Source organism: Ostrea edulis, chromosome 3 (assembly GCF_947568905.1).
Source record: "Ostrea edulis chromosome 3, xbOstEdul1.1, whole genome shotgun sequence".
Classification (NCBI taxonomy): domain Eukaryota; kingdom Metazoa; phylum Mollusca; class Bivalvia; order Ostreida; family Ostreidae; genus Ostrea; species Ostrea edulis.
The window spans coordinates 22,720,324-22,736,855 of NC_079166.1; the positions used below are offsets into that span (position 1 = coordinate 22,720,324).

The 16,532-nt window shown below is 34.8% G+C and overlaps 1 protein-coding gene across 1 annotated transcript; it reads right to left on the bottom strand.

Annotated features, from left to right (window-relative positions):
- Nucleotides 1–495: 495 nt before the first annotated feature.
- On the bottom strand, nt 496–10,540 carry LOC130053490 (ficolin-1-like). The gene is made up of 5 exons (XM_056160809.1): nt 10,390–10,540; nt 8,797–8,942; nt 8,106–8,202; nt 4,155–4,316; nt 496–743 (listed from the first exon to the last, which is right to left on the bottom strand). The coding sequence occupies exons 1-5, from the start codon at nt 10,538–10,540 to the stop codon at nt 496–498; spliced, it is 804 nt and encodes a 267-aa protein (XP_056016784.1).
- Nucleotides 10,541–16,532: the final 5,992 nt, after the last annotated feature.

Here is a 16,532-nt window from a genome sequence, read left to right on the forward strand (position 1 = left end):
AGCATTACTGACAATTCTCTGAGTAGTCAAAAGAAATTCAACTCCCTAAATTTATATGAGCTCCTTTCTTTAGAAACATATAGATTATCTTGATTTTAATGCAGCAGTTATTCAATTAACCTGATCACATGAATATCTTGTCCAGCCAGTCACACTTCACCACACTGCTCTCAAAGTACAAGTGTGATTACTGATGGGTGTTTTAAAGTAATTACCATTATTATCAAGGGTAAACCATAATAAAATATGGCCATTTTTGTGAAAATCGGTGACTTATTGCATTATGCGGGGTGGGTATTATAATGAGGGTGTAAGCATGGAGGAGAAATAAGTTCTTTAGGCAAAAAGCGGGGTGGCATTGTAACGGGTGATATATCGAGGGTACACTGGGATTGAATAATCATTCTTGTATACTAAGAATCAGAATATAACTAAACGAATAATTAAAGAAGATAATGTTCACCACTTTATGAACAATGCGCTGATGAATTTCACCTAATTCTTGGGTTTCACCATCATCAAGGTCCCTTTTAATGCTATACCAGATTTCCAATTATACCAAACCGGGTATTTGCCATTATACAGAGCAGATCCGGCGTACTGCCCGTTTAGGTTTGAGTCGTGACAGTTTCTGAACCACCATGCTCCGTGGTAGTCTACCGCACAGTTATCTCCGAATTTCACGTCATTATCTCTGTCTTTTGTGGAGAACATCATTCCGTTGTGCCATTCCAAACTGTCTCCTACAAAAAACACTGCATTGATAGACAGCAATCATAGCATTTAACAATTACATGAAAGGTGAAGATTACGAACCGTGATTACTCTCATAACTCCTATAATCAATACAAAATAGAGAGTTGGGATCAGGTGCTTAAGGGAGAGTAAGCATCCCCCGTCGACCGGTCACACCCGCCATGAATCCTATATATATCTTGATAAAGTAAACGGAGTTATGTATAGTCAAAATCATTATGCTAAGGACAGCCCAACAATCGGTATGAAACACTTCAGACAGCATTTGACCCAATGACATCTTGTATTGGCAAACTAAATCGCAATAACCACGATAGAATTTGCGAAATGCTGACTTTAAACAAAACTGTCGAAACCCATGCATGTACCATCAACTTGTTTGTTAGTAGCCTATCTGGATTTAAAACTGACCATACGCAGAACAAGCTCTTAGGTATCGAATCAGTTGAGAGATACATAATGTATAAAGACCACATGCAGGTGAGAATGGAATATTGCTACATGAATATGAGAAGTCAACGATGGAGAAGCTGAAATAAACCCGTTTGTCATAGAGTTCAGTTGTTAGTTTGCTGTTAATGACGACAAATGAATGAAAATCATCGTCAATAGACAGAACGTCATCGAGACATCTAACTTTCGCATTGAAGGTCACCTCATATTTTTTTCTGCTCTTATAGACAGTTTTGAATAGATTCTGCTAACCTGATCTTTAAAGACTTCGAATTTATTTTCAGTGAGGAACTTCTGCATATTTTCAATTTCAATTTTAGGGTGCTTGAGCGTGAAATCAAAGTGGTATTTAACACAGTAATTTTGGATAACTGATCACTAGATATGAATATTTCCGTTTTCTATTTGTGCTGAAGAAGCTACTGTCCATAATGTCAAAAAGTGTAGTCTTTAATTCATCGAAAGGAATGGTCGTGTAAAGTGTTGAAAAGTCAAACGCCTGATGTTGTTAATTTGAGAAAAGATTTGCGATTCAAGTTTACTAAAAGTTCATTAGATTTTTTTAGAATCCACATTTGATTTACACCACTTCTGGTGTATGTAGTGGCACAGTACGTTTGAAATTTCTCCTTCACAGCTGTTAATAATTTCTTGAGAAGCAAAACAAGGGCATTGCAGAACATTTACTCGATCCAGCAATGTATTTTCCTTTGTTTTTTTGTTGTTGTTGTAAAATTCAGTATAGGTACGGTAATAATGTAATATAAAAAAATGATTGATTGTCATTACATGTACCTATATTAGATTCCTATACTTCTTCCTGTGGCCTTCAATTCGACATTTAGATATATCGACGACATTTTATCTATTAATAATAATAGCTTTCACTCATATGTCGATTCTATATCTCCCAGTGAGCTCCAAATAAAAGACATAACAGATTCGCTCCACTTCTGCTTCATACTTTAAAAACTGACTATACGAGAATGATCTCTTGTGTATGGAAGCAGTTGAGAGATATAAACACCATACGCAAATGACAATGGAATATTGCTACATAAATATGGGAAGTTGACGATGGAGAAGCTGAACTCATCCTGTTTGTCATTAAGGTGAGTTGTTAGTATGCTTTTAATTTGAGATGAAGTTCTATGGCCAATTGAAAGACCGAGGTTCACTGTAGTTAGGACCTTTTAGGATAGGTGATTTGAGGTCCTCATTTTCAACTAAATCAACATAATCAGTAATGACATTTCCAGCTGAACTATAGTTGAAAAAAGATGAAGAACAAGAACACGTAGGCGGTTAAGTATGAGTTAGTCTATATCTAAGTACTGCAAAGTGTGTTTATAATTAAAAGTTCGGATGCAATAGTAGAAGTATATTTGTAGGAAATGCTGGGTGTATACTTGAACTTGAAATAAGTTTGAATACACGACTGAACTCTTTTATGACGGAGAATGTTGCTTATATTGACGGCATCTATTGTTTTGTTTGTATGTTTGGGCTTAGAAGACTGGTTTGTATAGGGATAGTCCATTAACATTTATATCTCTCAACTGACTGGATACGCAAGCGTGTAATCACTGTTTCTTATCTTCACCTATCACGTTACACGACCATTCCTCACGATTAATTACAGACTAGACGTTTTGACATTATAGACAGTTGCCTCTTCAACACAAATGGAAAAGGGAAATACTCGATTTAGTGATCAGTCAACCATTACTATTACTGTTATACATCATTCTGATTCACTCACAGTGCTCTGAAGTTGAAATAAAACAATATGTTGACATTGACAATATCTTCGTAGTTCTTGCTACAATTTGTTGGAATTCCAATGGACACGAGATGTCTTACGGATTCCAACTCGACATTTAGGTAATCATATATCCATTTCATCTTAATTTTGATGATAATAGAATCAATTAGTTATCAATCACCACATCAGAGTGAAATATACGTACTTTGTGTACTAATTACAGTAATCATATGGCTTGGGTTGGAAATAAACATGTTTGTCATTTATTTTGTTCGATTTTCAAGGGTTTTATAATAGTCCGTGAACATTATACTATATAGTTCATGGTGTGAAGAAGAAATATCTAATGAAAATTTAGATAAAAGGTATCTAAATGCAAGGTTACGATAAACCGCCCACCCCTTTAAACCGACCGGTTTTTCGTCCCGAGAGCTGGCCGATTAGAGAAGTTTCATTGCATATATGATTATGCGTTTGACCTTATATACTTTGAAGTCAGTACCTCTTCCATGAAAGGTGAAGATAACGAACAGTGATGAATCTCATAACTCCCATAAGGATAAAAAAAAAATAGAGAGTTGTCTTGCGACATGACCTTATAACCTCAAGCATGAAGGTTAGTCCAAGAGATTACATTAGTAAGTTTCATTGTATATATGATTATGCGTTTGACCTTATATACTTTGAAGTCAGTGCCTCTTCCATGAAAGGTGAAGATAACGAACAGTGATGAATCTCATAACTCCCATAAGGAATCCAAAATAGAGAGTTGTCTTGCGACATGACCTTATAACCTCAAGCATGAAGGTTAGTCCAAGAGATTACATTAGTTAGCTTTGTATACAGCAAGCTAATACTGATGACAGGAGACGATATTTTAAAAGATCGTTTGCAGAGCAGAAATCTTGATTTGAAATAATGAATCTGAAATATATTTTATGAGATATATCACTGATAGTTTTCCTCATTTTTCTTAAATGACCGTACGTCGATGTTGTGGCATATTGTGTGAAACAAATTATCGTAATGACGTACTGCGTGATTGCTTAACATTGTACTTTGACATGAAATGGTGAAGATAGCGAACAGTGATCAATCTCATACACATGCCATATCCTGATATCAGATCCAACGTTTTATATTTTGTGAACGATTAAGATAATGTATAACATATGAGTACCTGCTGTTCCTGTATAACCAAATATAGTGAGCTTGTAATTACTGTCCTCATCCCCAACATCAAATGTGGAGTAAGTAGCATAGGCCTTCTCGCCATCAAAGCTTAGAAGTTCAACCTTAAGCATTTGGTTCTCCTTCGTCAAAATATGAATTGCATCGTTTCCTATTTGGAGAATCGACAACATATAATCATAGAAATACAATATGATATTGCAGAAGGGTTAACTAATTAGCGACTGAAAAATGAGTATATCCTCAATTTCTTCAGATATTTTGAAAATAATATTATTCAATATTTACACTGTACTTTCTTATTTTCGTTTAAAACAAAAAACATATTTCTCTGTAATTGGTCTCAATAAGATTTTCCTTAAAATCTTTTTATTTGGACTGCATGTATGTTTCTTGATCGATCAACATCCGAAATGTGGGTAGATGATATACCAGGTTGAAGCTACCAGCCACTAACCAGCAGCCAATAAGCCCTTAAAATCTAACAGCTACTAAGGAAAGCCACCAAAGGGACTGAGAATACTCAATATATTTTGATATTTAGTATTTCATTTTGAATTGATAAGTGTTACAAAAATGTAATCGCAACACGCACAAGCGACTCAGCTCACATAAGATGGTTGTACATTAGTGATTGATTGAAGGGATGAAAGCATTCATTTTCTGATCTTTGTGAACAATCAATTTTGTCATCTTACACAGAAGTAAATAAACATTGATAATTTAGCTCACAAGCATATTGCAACCTTGGTAATTAAGTACCGATAATAGACTTATATGACAGTAAAAAGTTTGTCATGTGTCCGAGTAGCATAGTGATTAACGTATTCGCGTCTCACTGCTCCGACCCGAATTTGAGCCCCAGGATCTGCAGTAGTTGTATGTAAGGGGTATTGTGGTCGCCCCACCGGACACGTGGTTTTTTTAAAGGTATTCCTCCAACGTCAATGACCCCTTCATGGAAATGATAGCCCTGTGATCTTTGATGTTCCTTATACAGTTGTATTTTGTCTTCAAAGATTACAGCCCTAAAAGCAGACATCAAACTTTTATCTTCAGACGTCATGGATGGTATCACGTACACATGATGATTCCTTATTCCAACCAGGGAACACTTTTTCCATTTTGTTACACCACAGAATAGAAATAGAGACTCTACATCTGTCTCGTCTCCACGGAGTCAGGTGGCGCCAATGCAATCCCAAACTGACAACGGGAACTGAGAGCCTTAGGTGTCCCCTACCTTGCCCTAATGTTTTGTCTGCCTTTTCCTTAAAGATTGCAACCCTCGAGACCATTATTTTGCTTTGATAGATATAAAATGTCAATTAAAGTTCATACAAGCTAAGAAAAAGTTTTGGACATCACAGACCTCTTACCTGCATAGCACCAAGCACCCCTTATTATTCTCTACTTCAACCAGTGCAAAATGTGTCCCTTCTTTAAACCGCAGAGTTGAAACAAGGACTCCAAATCTGTCCCGACCCCAGGAGCCACAGTGTTGTACCCCACAGTCACAAACAGAAAGCAGGAAATGATTGACTTATGGGTCCTATACCTTGCTTTTCATCAAGTATTACAGTTACAGAACCAGTCATCGTTTAGTATCAAATTGATACAGAAAATGTCAAAGTTCAAAGTTCAGGCCAGTTAATGAACACGTTTGTGTATCACCGACCCATTGTTGGTTTGATATCCAGTAATGAATATGATACCCCATTTCATTCAAAGGATAATTTGTCCTTTCCACCCATCACAGAGTAGAGATCTGTCGCGACCCCCAGGAGCCATACACGTGTTACCAATATACATGATATAGCCTATAACTAAAATAGGCAATAATAGTCCTAGGGGTCCTGTATCGTGCCTCGATGTTCCTTGTTACAAAGACTACAGATCTAAAAACAGTCATCAAACCACTTTATTATTTATGAGATACGAAAACTATGAACGTTCAAACAGGGTAAAGAACACTGTCCGTTATCGCATACTATTGTCTGTATGGTATCGAGTATAACGTAGGATACTCTACTTCAACCTGTTGACAATTTGGTCCCTCACAGTAGAAATTTGGACTACATATAATACCCAACTTCAGGAGCCACAAGGCAGTAACCCTAAAAGCCCAAACTGATAGCGAGAACTGAAATTCCTGGGATGTTCTACCTTGTGACGTTCTTTCTGCCTTCTCATCAAATATTGCAGCAAGTGAGATATTTATTGAAACCGTTTATTCCCTACGATATACAGAAAATATCTATTTCAGTCGATCGAAATAACACTTCCAGGTATCACAGAACTCTTATCTGCATGACATAGAGTACCTCATAACATTCTCTACTTAGTAACTTTCTCAGAGAGTAGAAACACGAACTCAAAATCTGTGCTGCCACCCACGAGCCACCAGATGGTACCACTACAACCCCAAACTGAAAGCGGAAAATTATAGTATTTGGGTCCTCTAACTTGTCTTGATGTCTCTTCCGCCTTGTGTTCAAAGATTACAGCTAGAGAGACAGTCATTAAATCTGTTTATTATCAACGAGAAGCAGAAAATGTTAAAGTTTAGGCGAGTCAAATCTGCTCCGACCCCCAGTAGCCACTTTGTGTCAACTCATCAGCCTCAAACTGAAAACGAGAAATGATAAGCCGAGGGGGGACCATGTTGTTCTGTTGTTCATTATTTGTTGTTATGAAACATTAGCAACATAAAAGGTTGTCATGAAATTCAAGTACATGTATTGAGTATGTCACAGGTTTTGGTAACACTGGCGGGAATGAGATATTAGTCACCAGAAATTACAGAGGACGTGTTTGTTTCATTATCTAATAATTTTCCTTACAGCGCTTTCTCAAAAGATTTTTTTTCAGAAAGTAATATCAATCACACTAGCTGAGCTAATTCACTTAAATGGTTTTTGAATGCTCAATACAATTCTAAATGGATTGGTACATGACAATTGGACCAGTCTTGAAATAATAAAACACCCTACATCATGTAATGTTCCCTATCATACTCGCTCTCAAGCGGGACGGTAAACAACAAACAACCGAACCAACAAATCCAATCATATAAATCTATTAATTGGTACTCAAAAACTAAAATAGTAATATTTTAGTGAGCAAAATTATCAATGTGCATTCACGTTCACGTAAGGTACAAATCTAATTGTACAAAGGGTCAGAAAATGAAAAGCGTGGGCAAATATTTTTGCTTACATCCTTTCATTACAAATTAACGATACAAATTCAATTTACCATTGACATGTAATCTCTCATGCGAGCGTGTTGTGATTCACATTTACTAACTAAAAACATGAATTTAATTCAAAGTTTCCTTTAAAATAGGGTTGAAATTAAATTTTCCTACGAGTACTCCCAGCATTTCAGTGGCCGCTGGCTAGTGGCTGCTAGCTCCATTTAGGTAGATAGTATCCTGTTGATATTGACAAAATCGTTAATACTATGTAAAGATTATACACATAATCATGATAAAAGGCTTCTCGGATGTTTGAGTTGGGTATAGTTATTTCAATGAATCATATAATTTCTACATTGGATAGTTTTGATTCGCTTCTGCAATCCTTGAAATTTATTGATCAGCTCATTGAAGGAATAGAGCGTGATCACGTGAGCGTGATCAAATACGGTTCGTAAACAGCAAAAGTATTGTAAATAGTGTAGATTTAGTTATACCTTTTTGGAAATGGAAATCTTCTATTATGATAATCATCGTATATAAACCTATTCGTTTGTCAGGAGGAAAAATGCAATTTGACAATCTAATTGATAACGCCGTATGTCATTTTTGTGTTTTATGCAAATTCTGTACGCGGCACTTTAAGGTACCGGGTGTTGTTGGAATACAGTGCTTTATATATATATATATATATATATATATATATATATATATATATATATATATATATAGCAATCTTACCAATCCAATAGTTAGTGCCAGGATTTCCAAATCCTTTTTTGTATTCGTCCCAGGTTTTATAGAAATCCGTAGATCCATCGATTCTTTTTTGGATGCCCTATTTTGAAATTTGAAAATATAAATATTCTTCATTTATTCAGTTGAAATATTTCAATAAAAATATTGATTCCTGGTTGGGGTATGGGCTGGCGACAGGTACGATCGGTGGGCAGTGGGTGCTTGCTCCCCCTGAGCACCTTATCCCGCCTCTGGTATATCCGGGGATCCGTGTTTCCCCAACTCTCTATTTTGTGTTCCTTATAGAAGTTATGAGATTGATCACTGTTCGTTATCTTCGTCTTTTTAAGTGTCATAATATTGAGTCTATACAACCCAAATAGAGATAATGTTTTTTTTTTTAATTTAAAGTGCATGATACCGTCAGTGTATGATATAGGGATACTATGTACTATCTGAACGATTGTTTAGCATTGCTTAAAATAAGCACACCCTTGATTTCCATTTGAAGAAAACAATTTCGCGGCGGATTCCCACATAATGACCCTCTAGCACCAATACCCGTGCCTCAAAGGCCTCATTGGAAACAAGCTTTTGAGCTTTCATTTGTATATAACGAATACACATTTAATTAATTTAAAACTGTAACCGGCTTATTTGGATTGTTTAGATTAAAAGCTATATAAGAACTTACCGTCCAACCGCCTCCCTCCGTAGTCATGTCACAGAACACTTTCCTTGTTTGATTGGCCACATATATCTCATATACACCATCTTTTCCTTTTACACTCGGTAGTTTGTTCAAAATATCTGCGCAACTTTTATACTGAGAGCTCAAATCTGCAATAAGTTTGCAAGAAATAATTGAAGATTTCATTTCAGATATTGGCTTATTTCTCAAAAATGAACATTTTGAATACAATCCGTATTTCATAATTTGATAGTTCAAGATGATTAACATTACCTATTTTTATCATTGAATAGTTTAGAATGAATACCATTTCATAATTTGATTGTTTTAGATGCATACTATGTCCTCATTTTATGATTGGATAGTTTAAGATGAATACCATTTCATTATTTCATCATTTGATAGTTTAAGTTATAACATACCATATCATTTCATTATCTGATAGTTTTAGATATATATACCATTTCGATATTTTAGCATTTTACGACTGATAGGAAGTAATATCCACAATAATTTCAATTGCAAGTATGAAATGACCTTTTCCAGTTAACGTTCAGGGCCCATTTTTTTTTTAAAAAGCTGAATAATTTTATTACAGTGATTGGATTTAAGGCAATTGCAGGTCCTAATCAATTGATTAGCAATCGCAACTTCAGTTGACCTAACGGAATTTAACATAATGGTTTCCTAACAATAATTTAATTAGGTTAAGGACTTGGTGATCACTTGATTAACGACAATGCACCTTTACTTCCTGTGTAAACAATACGAAATTGTAAAGAATATAGGGCTAAATCGAAAATATCCATCACTCAGAAGTGTCAGTAAATATATCATCTTGTTTTAGGAAAGTTGCGAAAGATTACAAAATACTTAAAAGAAATCCTTTGTTATTCGTTGTGAATTTAATGAATTCGAATAGAATAAATTCATCGTCTCAAAATATAAAGCACAGCTTTTCATACAGATATAGTTTGTCAATAAAAACATTGCGATATGAGTTTAATACATTATTTCTAAAATCAGAACAAGGATCTGCACGTTATGGCAAACAAGATGACTTCAACTTTTCCATCACCAACTTCCCATATTTCTGTAGCAATATTCAATCATTGTCTGCATATGGTGTTTATGTCTCTCAACTAATTAGTTATGCAAGGGTATATTAGCCTTTAAACCAAGACAGGCTGCTGACAAATGGGTTTGTTACAGGGGTTTCAATAGTCTCGTTGAAAGTCAGCAATGTGCAAATTATATGGTCGTTATGCAGAATAATTCTTCTTTCGACATTCAAAATATTCTCACAGCAGAATGATAATATATTTACATATATCTTTGCCTTATATAATTTGTTATGAAAACTTTATGTCTGCATTTATCTAGAAACATCTTTTAAGTTTACACAGGCATACTTAATTGACATTGCTTTTGCAGAGAAAAGACATTCAACTTGTCTGAAAATGCAGTCGCTTTCCCTTGAAGCAAGACCTGTATATCTTTGGGATCACCTGCATTTACATGTATATAAATATTCATCACAGAATGAATAATCTCGAATGACTTAACAACTTGACATTGTGACGAGTATATGTGTACAAAGAATTCTGATGAAATCAGGTTTCCAGGGTGGGCGCCTTGTTCCAATTCTTGTAATAGCTTTGGGAGGTGCAGGCTTAAAATGATTCATCCAGCTGTAGGTTGCTGTGTTGCTTGCTCTTTTGTGTCTGAGAAGTGATATTATAGTCATTTTTACGTAATGCATACAGATTTAGATAAATATAGAATTGCATTCTAAAATTCATGTTGACTATCTGAACGAGTAGTGATTGGCATTTGATAACATACATTTTCATCCATACTTCAGCTGAAATTCAGCTAAACCAAATATGATGTATTATATTTAATATTAACTTCTATAATACAACGAACAAAACTGTATGGAACACTTTAGACAGCATTTGATCCAATGATAGGTTGCATTGACAAACTAGATCATTATAATGACTATAGAATTTGCGAAATGCTTACTTTAAACGAGGCTGTTGAAACCTTTGTAACATCAACTTGTTTGTGAGTAGCCTGCCCTGATTTTAAAACTGACCATAAGCAGATCAAACTCTTGCGTATCGAAATACACGTAAAACGAATATACTAGATTTACCGAAACATAAGCACTGCAGCTACATGGTGGCAGGAAAACGCACACATAGGACATTCACATGTAGTGAAAAGAAAGGGAAATATAATGAAACACTGATCAATCCCATAACTCCTATAGAGAGAGTTGGGCAAACAAGAATCCTTGGCAAACTAGATCGTTATAACGACCATTCAATTTGTGAAATGTTGACTTTAAACGGGATTGTTGAAACCCCTGTATCATCGAGTTGTTTGTCAGCAGCCTGCCTCTATTTAAAAACTGACCATACACAGAACAAGCTCTTGCGTATCGAATCAGTTGAGAGATATAAACACCATATGCAGCTGATAATGGAATATTGAAACACAAATATGTGAATTTGACAATGGAGAAGCTGAAATCATCCCGTTTGTCATAAAGTTGAGTTGTTTGTTTGGTGTTAATATTTGCTTTCAATAAAATATCTAAGTATGAAGCAGAAGTGGACGACTCTGTGGTGTCCTTTATTTCGAGCTCACAGGGATATATCCAATCGACATATGAATGAAAGTTATTATTGTCAATAGATAAAACGTCGATGTATCTAAATGTTTAATTGAAGACCACAGCAAGATATTTTTCTTCTCACATAGAAGTTTATGAATAAATTATGTTTCATATGAAAATAAAAAAACAGGTCAGTTAACAAGAGACAGAATTCATGCCCATGGTAATTCCAATATACTGTTGGAAGACCTGATCACCAAAGACTACGAAGATGTCAGTGATGGTGTTTAAAAAAGTAATTTTTTGGATGATTGATCACTAGATATGAATGTTTCCCTTTTCCATTTTTGTGAAAGAAGCAACTGTCTATGATGTCAAAATGTCTAGTCTTTAATTTAGTTTCAGGTATGGTCGTGTAAAGTGTTGAAAAGTCATAGGTTTCGATGTTGTTGATCTGAAAAACGTTTTGCGATTTCAAATTTACTAAAAGTTATTGAGAATGTTTTAGAATCCACATTTGATTAACACCACTTATGACATATGTAGTATGTTTGAAGTATCTTCTTCACAGCTGTTAGCATGTTCGTGAGAAGCAAAGCTAGGGGCTTGGTAGAACATTTACTGGATCCATCGATGTGTCTATGTTTGTAAGGGTTTTTATGTAGTTTAGGAATACAGTATAGGAACGGTAACTCATATTCATTCGACTCTCGGACTTGGATACGAAATGTGCCTAAAACTGAAGCATGGTTTTGAAGAATTTTATCTTTTGAAAGGACAGTTGGTGTATACGTACGATTACCAAACGTGAAATCAATGCCAAGTTCGTTTAAAATACAGTTCTAATAAAAAAAGACAATGTTGTTACAAGCTTTGTCAGCTGGAATCAAAAAATATTCCTCATGTAACCTATCTAATTCGTTTATCACTTCTGATTTACTAAACACAGAAGGGTAGATGGTACCTACTTTCGTTTTGATAGGTTTAATGCGGGATTTTAATATTTCTCTTATACTTTTAATCCATTCTGACAATGTATCAAGTTCTTCTTTTTCATATTTAGCCCATCGTCTGGCATAATCTTGGACATAATTCAAAAGAGAGATGAAGTTCTATCGCCAATTGAAAGACCAGGGTTCTCTGTATTTAGAACCTTTTAGAATAAATGATCTGAGATCCTCATTTTCACCTATATCTACATCACCAGTAATGACATATCCAGCTGGACTATAGTTGAAAAAAGATGAAGAACAAAAACACGTAGGTGGATTATGTATAAGATGGTCTATATCTAAGTACTGCGAAGTTTGTTTATAGTTAAAAAAACTGGATGTAATAGTAAAAGTATGCCTGTAGGAAATACTGGATGTGGACTTGAACTTGAAATAAGTTGGATTTTTTATGACGAAGAATGTTGCTTATGCTGACGGCATCTATTCCCTTGTTTGTAAATTTGAGCTTAAGGAACTGGCAGCATGATTTGGAAGGAATATCATCCATGGCCCATGGATGTTTAAAGAGCCTGTGATTGGCAACATCCAGAAACATAGAGTTCAGTCTATATTCAAGTGTTGAAAAATCCAAGTGTAGACTAGCTGTGTCTCTTTCAAATAACATATGTAATGGAACAGAGTAGAGTTTTGTGCGAACTTAATGTGTACATTATAGTTCAGGATATAGTTCCAAACAACACTCCACAACACGAAATGTCCTTTGGTGACTTTTGTAGTTGCTGTAACGACTTCATGTTTGAAGGTGGATACTGTGCTATTTTTTGACATGTGACATCAATTGGAATTCTTGTAGAGGAACACTTTTCACATTCTTTCGGAATTGGCCTTTTGAGCTCTATCTGGGAAGGTATGGCTACAGTTTTCATCATTCCTTCGAAAATATTTCACAAAGTCCTTCATTGCAGGCAATGACAATGTTCTTGGACACAATGGTTCTACTGATGTTGAATCTATCTGCTAAATCTAGATCTCTTATATTAAGGTACAACTTCATAAAAGTTCTGGGACATTTGTCAGTGGTACTGAACCCTTGTATTGCACATCCACAATAGTAGATGCTTTGGTCCATCCTCTTCATAATAGACACCACCATAATGGATGCGTCTGTGGAAATGTTGTATACAACAGCATCTACAACAAGCATAAATGCCAAATGAATGCCATCGTTGTAATACAAGGGTGGATCAAGAAATGCTTCAAAGGAGGGGGAGTTGAGTGTATCAAGAGGGGTAATGTAAAAATCACAAAATTGCAAGCGAATTCTTACAGATGGCAATCCCATGTTGTTTCATAATTGTATTATCACAGTGGATACGCACAATGGATAAACAAGAATTAAAAAAACACAATTGAAATGGAAGTTGGTTTAAGATATGGATGTGTGCGGGAAAGCTAATTGTTTCTTTAATGCCACCAGGGGCAGAGTGTTTTTCAAACACATCTTGTTTCTCTTATCAAAATGTTTTCAAAATTACAATATAGAAATGAAATTCATGTTTGTCTAAAGCCTTGTATTATGCTGCTTATTGTTAGTGTATGTTTTTTTAAAATTTTGTATGTCAGCAGTTTCACTGAAGATAATTCTACAGCTCTTCTATATTTTGTTTGTTACAATCCAGTAACATTTTCTGTAAGGGTTACAAAAAAAACAAAAACAAAAAAAAAACAACAAAAAAACGATAAGCAATACCTTGATTAAAAGATAATGCAATTGATAAACTCTGGTGAATACATATACTCTGTCAATGTGGGGACTCTTTTGTTCTAGTAACCGGCATTATATAAAAATATGTGTAATTTCTAATGTATAGGAAAAGTGAAGATAATGAACAGTGATCAATCTCATAACTCCTATATGCAATACAAAATAGAGAGTTGGGTAAACACAGACCCTTGGACACACCAGAGGTGGGATCAGGTGCCTAGGAGGAGGGAACATTCCCTGTTTACCGGTCACACCCACCATAAGCCTTATATCTTGATCAGGTAAACGGATTAAGTTTTAATCAAGAAGATTGAAAAATGAAGTTTTTTAATAGATACGAGCCATATATCCCGACCCAGATAAGTGTTTATTCCCGACAGCCCTCCTCCCACGCATACAACCTGAATTCAGATTGTCTTCTATATCGAAAATGAAAAACGGAATAATAGGGTAATGTATTGTTAGTCCCAAATATAATAGAATGTTTTAATTTTATTCCCTGAAATTGTTGTTGAGATATGTTTCACCCAGTCATGGGTCGATCTCACTGTATCTCAGTTCTTAACTGGTAATTTGATTTTTAAAAAAAATATAAGTACTATAATTTGTTTACCTGCATCTGAACATCCAATTCTTCCTCTTTGTGCATCAGTTGGGAATCTATACAGGCTGCAGGTTCGTTTTGACCCTTTCATGTGAGTGCAACCGAAGAAAAGCAAAGCGGCATCTTCAAATGCTTTTCAGAATTAGTAACTCGGAAGTGAAGGTACACGAGACTGTCCAACCCACAGATGAAGGAGTCTGGATGTATTTTGGCATTTGAAAGTCAAATATTGAGGTATGATTGTATCTTAAGCATGATTCCTGTTGCTGGATTATGATGAAAAGGTTACTTAAACGAACAGTGATCAATATCACAATTCCTATCAAGAAAACACAATTAAGATGAGGTTCTATAGAGAACTTAGAGATACACATACATCATTTGAGGCGCCTTCATCTTAAAAAGCGAGTATGATATGAATCAACCCTTCCCAATTAAAGGTGATGACATAATAATATATCAACTTGCAAGACATTGCCTCTGACAGACAAGTGTAACATTGTCCCAATTGTCCTAATTTTTACCATTAGTTATTTTCTCAAGGCCAATTTCACCAAATGTGCGGAAAATATCAATTCATGACAAAGTAAAAAATGCACTATCATAGTTCCGTATCAGTCCATATCTCAAAATATCTTAAGAATTTCAGGATTTCTTTGGTTTTGAGGTAGATTAGACAATGAAGTTGATGATCATTTTATATTACTTTGTAAATATTTAACACAGGTACTGGAGGTGTATGAAAGTTAATAGGACATTAACAAAGATTTAAATGCAAACTCGCTTTTGAAAAAAAAAACACCGTTAATCACATGCTTAACGTTAACACAGAAGATGACACCAATTATACACCCGGGCCTAGATGAGTATTTATTCCTCCTAAATCTTACTGCCTTTATTACTATGAAAAAGTTTCCCGTACATTCTTATTTTAGTTGCCTAAAACAATATTCACCTCACTACATCATGAAATAATGACAACAAACAACAATTAAAGGGACTGATTCACGATTTCCCCCAAAATTTTGTTTTTCACTTTTAATGATCAAAATCTACTGTCTATTGTGTTTGAAATAATTCACATCAAAATTAAGTTTATATATTAACACAGAAGTTCATTTTAGGGAGTTTATTATTTGTTTTGTAAACAAAGATTGCAGTATGCTATTGTTTACAACATTTTCAAAAGAAATGGATATCGATCTAAGTTTATTATACCTTTCACATTTCAAGCATTTTTGGGGTAAATCTGTCATCTAAAAGTTAAAATTTGTGACTATGCAAAATTAAGATGCATTATATTCCAAAACAATATTTCACTTGTTTGTTTGTTAACATAGAAAGACTCGCGTCTTTGTTTACATAACACAGATTTAAGGCTAAAATATTGCTTCTATTCTTGCATTCAGAAGGTCAGAATTTTGGCTGTCAACATTGAATGAGTTATATTTTTAATGTTTAACATCAAAAATGAAAAATATTTTTATCAAAAATCGTGAACCAGTCCCTTTAATCTCACAACTCCAACAAGGAATAAAAAATAAACAGATGGACAAACACGGACCCCTGAACACACCAGAGGTGGGACCAGACGTCCAGGAGGAGTTTTGAATTAAAAAGTTTACATTTTAACAATATAATTCTAATAGTTATCGAAGGACATTTGTCACCTCAAATATGTGCATTGGTCAGTGTTTTTCTTTAAATTGTTTTGATAGGATTTATAAGATCGAAGATTGTTGTTTTCTTTACCCATTCTTTAGCAAAATTTAAGGACACAGAAGAGGAAGA